The sequence below is a fragment of the Sapajus apella genome, unplaced genomic scaffold, assembly GCF_009761245.1.
Source record: "Sapajus apella isolate SASKATOON/1434 unplaced genomic scaffold, GSC_monkey_1.0 scaffold19, whole genome shotgun sequence".
Lineage (NCBI taxonomy): Eukaryota > Metazoa > Chordata > Mammalia > Primates > Cebidae > Sapajus > Sapajus apella.
In genome coordinates, this window is record NW_022436959.1 from 12335937 (window position 1) to 12343401 (window position 7465).

Consider the following 7465-nt stretch of genomic DNA (forward strand, 5'->3'; position numbering starts at 1 on the left):
TTGTCACATATATTAGCGTTTACATTTCCCAAAATATATTTTAGGAAACACTTCACCCATAAAGTACTTTTAAAAATGAAACAAAAACTACATGACTAAAAGTGTTTGGAAAACACTACTGACTTGGTCTCCTTGGATTTCCATAAGAAAAGTAAATAGTAAAGGCCCCACGAAGTCCTGCAGCAAAAAAACAAAAACAAAAAACATCTGTTGACTTTAACTCAGTGACTTTCAGCCTTATTTGGGAATCTTCCCCCTTATTTCCAACAGCTATTAGCATCCTGGAATTTTAAGTTTCTCAGAAACATACTTTAGGAAACAATGTAAATACTAAGCCGTTTTGGAGCTCCCTCTGTACTGGCTAAGTAGGCCGCCTCTGTTAGTGACTGGCTGTGGGACTTTGACTTCATTGGTTAACTCTCTGGCCCTTCGTTGCCTGTTAAATGTCTATAGTAGTTGTCCTCTTTTGGTTCTCAAATTGTGCAGTTATTTTCTTTGATTATTTTACACTGAATAGAAAGAATACATACTATTGCTTACTGTTACAAGAAGGTTTTCTGACAGAGTGTTCTGTTAGCAGAAACAGAAATGACCAAACTTGGTAAGCAGATTTAGGATGGCAAAGTAAGGAACAAGATGGGACTAGAGTCAGGTGTTCTGAATGGAAGCAGACACCTGTGTTTTTCTGCCTTGGAAGGGAAGCAAATGATGTTTTAGGGACACTTTTTCTTCAAGTGAAGGAAATTCCTATTCACAAATGTGAAAGCTAAATGGAACAAAATCAAAACTATATTTACCTATTCTTTTGTTTCTGGATTCTTTCCCTATGTTGAGTAGTAATTATTGAATGGTCATTTTCTGAATGGTTTTGAACTTACGGAAGCATTGAATAAAAAGCCAAGTGTGTTACAGTGATACCTCTTTCCTAGATTAAAAAGCTAAAAGAGATATATGACTCAACAAAAAGCCAAATCATTTATTGTTCATAAATTAGAATTCAGCATAAATGTGCTGAGCAATTAGATTCATAAGCAGGACCATTTAGTAAAGTTACCTAATATATCTAAGTTAATTTGGATGGAATATAGGTTATAAAGTATTTTAAAATCATGGGCATCCTATGAGGTTTGAAATTTTTGCAGATTACAGAAGATCAGAGTGTCCCAGATATTTTAGGAATGTTAACATTTTAAAGAAAATTCACCTAAAATTTGGTTTTTCAATTAAAAAGGGGGAAAAATGAGTCTCACTGTTTGATTAGGCGCTCTGTGATAGTAGGTTTTCTCATTGCTTAAAGCACTCTTCAGATGCGCCCATTATCCACATGTACAGCTGTGGAAACCAAGGATTTGTCCAAAATACAAATGGCAACTGCAACCGAGTGTTAGAGATAGGATTTAGGTTCAGGCTGGCCTTATTAGAGAATTTCTTTCTTCTGTACCACGCTGCTTTCTAGTGTGGTGCCCATGGCATTCATAACTATGTTTTCCAAGGTCTTATTCTTTCCTGATGCTGAAAGACTGCTGAAGAAGGAGCATATTAATAAGTAGAGCTCAGATAAATTGAGTCCAACTATCCTTCAGTATTGACTTTCACTGTCCAAACATTCCATCTATTACAGTCTCACCATCCTAACTCAATAAAAGAACAGCAAAAAGACCACCAAGAGTCACTTGTACGATGCTTATGATGCTCCATTCTGTAGATGCAACTTAAGACTTCTTACAGTCAAAAACTCAACCTGTGCCCCCCTCTTATAGTCCAAGAAGGGCATCTGAGAAATGGCTAATGACAGTTTGGGAAAGAAATGAATAAACATAGGTGCTGCAGTTGCCTTCCAGTATTTGAACAGCCACTGAAAGAGGAAATACTCCTGTTTGGCAGTGAAGACACACTGAGGAAAATGTTGTCTTAGCAACAGGAATGACTTTCTAAGCCCCAGAGCAGAATGTACCATTTTAGGAGATAGCAAGTACTCTGACAAGCATGGGCCAACAGACCATTTGGCAGGGAAGCTGGAGACGTGACGAGTTGGTCGTGATGTGGGGTGGGTGGCTATGGTGATCTTTGAGGTCCTTCATAGCTCTGAGCATCTAGGATTTTCTGTGTGGTTTTATTTATTGTCAGGTAACCCATAGGTGTGATGTACTCATCTGAATCTTCTATTTTTTTTTAAGCTTTTTTTTGTCTCTAGTAAACTTTAATTCGTGTTAGAAGTAAGAAAACACTTCTGTCACAGAGAGTGTTCCTGACTTTTGGGATCCTGTGTCTTTAACAATTAATATAAATGTGGTCTCTCATGAGCAGCTTCTGATCATTGCTGTGTGTGTACATGATCTTTAGGTGGCTGTGAATGACTATTGTAACGTCCTGAGTGGATCTTAATAGTCATTTAAAAAATTGAGTACATGGGGATCTAGTCTTCCAAATCCTTTTTTTTCAGATGATTTAGGAAGCATTTTACACCTTATAATAAAACATAATGACTTTATAAGCTTCTTTCTGCTTATCTTATACCTACTACAATCTTGTCAGCTATACATTTTGAACCAAATATTGGATATTGTGCCAGTTTTTAAAATTTTTATAGGAATCTTCTCATTTGGTGCAAAGCCTTGCTTTTCTGTGGGTCATCTGGAAGCCAGAGGAATTGATTTGGGAAAGTGGCAGCCAGCTGAGTGCCATTCATTTTATTTGGAGCAACAGTAGAGAGGTAGCTCCCCGAGGGACCCACTGAGATGGCCATGGGCATCCCGTGTGTGTGGCAGGCAGGGCAGGGGAGTAGTGCCTGCCTAACAGGACATAGGATGCAGTCCATTAATTGTGTGGCTCACTGCTCTCCTCCCAAGGCTGTTCTCCTATGGCTCCCTAGATTCTGGCCAACCCCTCATTCTTAGAATTTCTACCCTGTGTGCAGTTATTTACAAGCATTGTCCTGGCAAAAGATTAAAGCATCCTCTCTGCAGCTGCTGCCCACACTTCAAAAGACTACAGTCACCATCACTCTCATCCTCAGGTGTCTCCTTCATCGGCATCACTATGATTATTGCAGTAACATTTGTTATTAATTACATACCATGCATTGGGTTACACGCTTCACCTGCATTCTCTCTCGTTCAATCCTCATGACAGCCTTATAAAGTAATAGTTATCCCTATTTACAAATGAGGAAACTGGGGTTCAGGCACATCATTTACTCATCCAAGGTCATGAAGCGAATAGGTGATGGAGTAGGGAAGAACCTAGGGCTGATGGTGGAGCCCCAGCTGTTGGTCACTCTATTGTGCTGCCAATTATTTTGCTCAATTAAATTGTTTAAAGCAAAGAGCTAATTGTGTTTCATAGGCATTGTTAGAAAATTTTAGTTTTGTTTGACTCCTGTCTTCTGTTGGCAGAGGCAGCACCAGTGTGGTGTGTTTGTGTGTGTGTGTAAACAAATTGTTGTGACTTTGTTAAGATGTACTAGGTCCATCACTAAATGCTGCAACCTCAGACAAGTTCAGCGACAACGTATAAAGAGGTTTAGATGGCCTCCTTGCTATTAAATGAAGTAAGCCAGTAATGCCTATTTAGTTTCTGTGTTACTAAATAGGCCACTCTTGAATAACAATACCTCTAAAACTGCAGCCCTGTGGAATTCAGGAATGTGCCGGCTCATTTCAGAAGACATGTGTCTGAGTCTCTTCCTTCTTCCTGCTCTTCTAAAACTAAATATAATAAAGGAGATTGGAAAGATAATATTCAAATGTGATATCCACGATAAGTAATTTAGATAACAGCTTCCCTATTCCTAGGAAGTAATTTGTACATGATGTGATCAAAACCTAATGAATAATGATTTTTTTTTTCTTTGCTCTATGTGTTAATGTTTTTTTAACTTCAGTTCAGGCATTGGAGGCCTAATAGTGGCTAAGCTCTTGTTGTACCTGAGTGCTCACTAGGGAACAGAGTAGCTGAATGCCAGGAATAGGGGTGGGCGATTCTGGGTCCTGCAGCTGGAAGGGCTAACAAGCAAGAAGGTAGACAATAAGACCTTGTTTTGAAACAATCACAAATTTACAGAAAAGTTGCAAGAATTATACAGAGAACGTTCTGTATACTCTTTACCCAAATACATAATTTTAAATAGTTTGCCACATTTGTTTTACTGCTCTCTCTCTCTACACACGCGCGCGCGTGCGCACACACACACACACATTTTTCTGAACCATTTGAGAGTGAGATTCATACATCATGTTGCTCTTTATGGCTTTATATTTTAGTATATAAAATAGGAATATTCTGTTATATAGCCACAGTATAGTAATCAAATTGAGGAAATACAGCATTGAAACAACTTTTATCTGTTCTAACTTCCATATTCAAATGCTGTCAGTTATTCCAATAATGCCTTTAGTACCATGTTGCCCCTTGAGTCGATTTCATTGTCATGCCTTTTTTGCCTCCTTTAACTGGGAACAGTTTTTCAGCCTTTCTTTCTCTTTCATAAAATTGACACTTTTGAGTAATGCAGGTCAACTTTTAAAAATAAAATGTTTCTCATTCTGGGGTTGTCTGATGTTTCCTCATGATCAAATTCAGATTACATAGCCCCAGCTGGCATACACCAAAGAAGATGTGTCTTTTTCAGTGTATTGTACCTAGAGGCACACAGTCCACCTGACTCTCACTGATAGTTAATTTTGATCACCTGGTTAAGGTGCTATCTAATTTTTCTGCTGCTGTGTTAACATTTTTCCCTTGAAAACCAATAAGCTTTGTTATTAATCCTTTCCAGTCTTTGGGGATACAAACAAAACAAAACACTGATCATTGAGGATCCAGAAGCAAAGTCCAAGTGTCAAAAAATCCTGATGAAAAGTCATAAAGTCATGAGATATTATAGTGCATAGGGGACTTAGAATTGGCAAACGTGTGTGTATGGGAGTTAATTTTAATAGACTATTTTTTCGAGCAGTTTTAGGTTCATAGCAAAATTGAACCAAAAGTGCAGAGTTTTTGTAAGCCCCTTGCTCCTATGTAGGCACAGTACCCCCACCATAAGCATTTCACACAAGAGTAGTGCATCTCTTACAGTTGATGAACCTACGTGGACACATCATCATCCAGAGGCCTTAATTTACATTAGTGTTCACATGGCAGATGTGTCTTTTAAAAGTCCAGGTAGAGTGTACATTTGCTATACTCAAAATACTCAGTACTGTTACTTTGCTTAATTATTTTAGAGATATATTTTTGTGTATTTTATTTTTAATTATGCCTCTTTATTCCTTTTTATAATGATTATATCTCTATAGTTTACTTCACTTTAAGGTCAGCTTTTAATATCATGTCAATGGAGAGAGAGAAACTGAGGCAGCTGATGGAGCAGGATGCCTCCTCCTCCCCATCTGCTCAGGTCATTGGTCTGAAGAATGCCCTGTCATCCGTAAGTTACATGTCTGTGTACTGAAATGCCTGAGGTGTGTCCAGGCTCATGAATGTTTTGTAATTTCTATTTACATGGTTGTGTTGAAATTTCAGGAGAAAACCAAATTATCCGAATTATATTCTAAGCTTTCATCAAATCTGCTTATTTGAAACACCAAAACTTACCTGTGCAAATCTTAGTAGCTACTATTTTATTAAGTGATACCTTCTTTAAGTTTGGTTTCCTCTGATTTATCTTAATTTTTTTATTTCTCTAAAATTTTTATTGTACATTTTTGTGTGTATGTGTGTGCCTCTTAAAGACATTTTTCTGTTAATGCTTATAAAATCTGACAGTTTGGAGGAGATTTTATGGGCATGAGACACCACAAGCATAGCCTTGCTTTCCAAATGACAGGTGGCTGAGTGAAATTTCCAATTCATGCTCTTATCTTCTCTATTGCAAAGCACTGATCCTGTTTATCACTGTTTCAAAGACATGAGAGTTATTTTGTTTGATTGGATAGTACCAGACATTTAGCTTCTCCACCCTGCCCCACCCTGCCCCACCCTGCCCCCCTACTGTGGCTACAAAGAGAAGAGTCACATGAAAGTGCCTGTTGCAAGCAGCAGCTTCTCCGCTCCTTCTGGAATCTCTCCCTGGTTCACCCTGCCTGCCTCCACTCCTGCCTCCACCATGTCCATCAGGGTGACCCAGAAGTCCTACAGGGTGTCCACCTCTGGCCCCGGGGCCTTCAGCAGCTGCTCCTTCACGAGTGGGCCCAGTGCCCGCTCGAGCTCCTCGAGCTTCTCCCGAGTGAGCAGCGCTGGCTTCCGCGGTGGCCTGGGTGCAGGCTATGCGGGGGCCAGCGGCATAGGCACGGGAGGCATCACTGCCGTCACCATCAACCAGAGCCTGCTGAACCCCATTAAGCTGGACGTGGACCCCAACATCCAGGCCGTGCGTACCCAGGAGAAGGAGCAGATCAAGACCCTCAACAAGTTTGCTTCCTTCATCAACAAGGTGCGGTTCCTGGAGCAGCAGAACAAGATGCTGGAGACCAAGTGGAGCCTCCTGCAGCAGCAGAAGACGGCTAGGAGCAACATGGACAACATGTTTGAGAGCTACATCAACAACCTGAGGCGGCAGCTGGAGACTCTGGGCCAGGAGAAGCTGAAGCTGGAGGCGGAGCTTGGCAACATGCAGGGGCTGGTGGAGGACTTCCAGTACAAGTATGAGGAAGAGATCAATAAGCGTACAGAGATGGAGAATGAATTTGTCCTCATCAAGAAGAATGTGGATGAAGCTTACATGAACAAGGTAGAGCTGGAGTCTCGCCTGGAAGGACTGACTGACGATATCCACTTCCTCAGGCAGCTGTATGAAGAGGAGATCCGGGAGCTGCAGTCCCAGATCTCCGACACCTCTGTGGTGCTGTCCATGGACAACAGCCGCTCCCTGGACATGGACAGCATCATCGCTGAGGTCAAGGCGCAGTACGAGGAGATCGCCAACGGCAGCCGGGCCGAGGCGGAGAGCGTGTACCAGATCAAGTATGAGGAGCTGCAGAAGCTGGCTGGGAAGCACGGGGATGACCTGCGGCGTAGGAAGACTGAGATCTCCGAGATGAACCGGAACATCAGCCGGCTCCAGGCCGAGATGGAGGGCCTCAAAGGCCAGAGGACCTCCCTGGAGGCCGCCATTTTAGATGCTGAGCATCGCGGGGAGCAGGCACTCAAGGATGCTCGTGCCAAGCAGCAGCAGCTGGAGGAAGCCCTGCAGAAGGCCAAGCAGGACTTGGCACGGCAGCTGCCTGACCACCAGGAGCTGATGAACGTCAAACTGGCCCTGGACATCGAGATCGCCACCTACCGCAAGCTACTGGAGGGCGAGGAGAGCCGGCTGGAGTCTGGGATGCGGAACATGAGTATCCACACGAAGACCACCAGCGGCTGTGCAGGTGGTCTGAGCTCTGCCTATGGGGGCCTCACAAGCCCCGGCCTCAGCTACGGCCTGGGCTCCAGCTTTGGCTCTGGCGCGGGCTCCACCTTCAGC

At 42.2% G+C, this 7465-nt stretch overlaps 2 protein-coding genes across 6 annotated transcripts in view; both read left to right on the plus strand.

Moving 5' to 3' along the window:
- OSBPL3 (oxysterol binding protein like 3) overlaps positions 1 to 7465 on the plus strand; it is a 191738-nt gene that overhangs the window by 127138 nt on the left and 57135 nt on the right. For all 5 annotated transcript variants that reach the window (XM_032286967.1, XM_032286969.1, XM_032286968.1 and 2 more), the window contains one exon: positions 5298 to 5428. In XM_032286967.1, coding sequence (XP_032142858.1) covers positions 5298 to 5428 — 131 coding nt within the window. The remainder of the gene's footprint in view (positions 1 to 5297; positions 5429 to 7465) is intronic.
- The window catches only part of LOC116557471 (keratin, type II cytoskeletal 8-like), a 2294-nt gene continuing 846 nt past the window's right edge, over positions 6018 to 7465 (plus strand). Inside the window, exon 1 of the mRNA XM_032286972.1 lies at positions 6018 to 7370. Coding sequence (XP_032142863.1) covers positions 6107 to 7370 — 1264 coding nt within the window. The 5' untranslated portion in view covers positions 6018 to 6106. The remainder of the gene's footprint in view (positions 7371 to 7465) is intronic.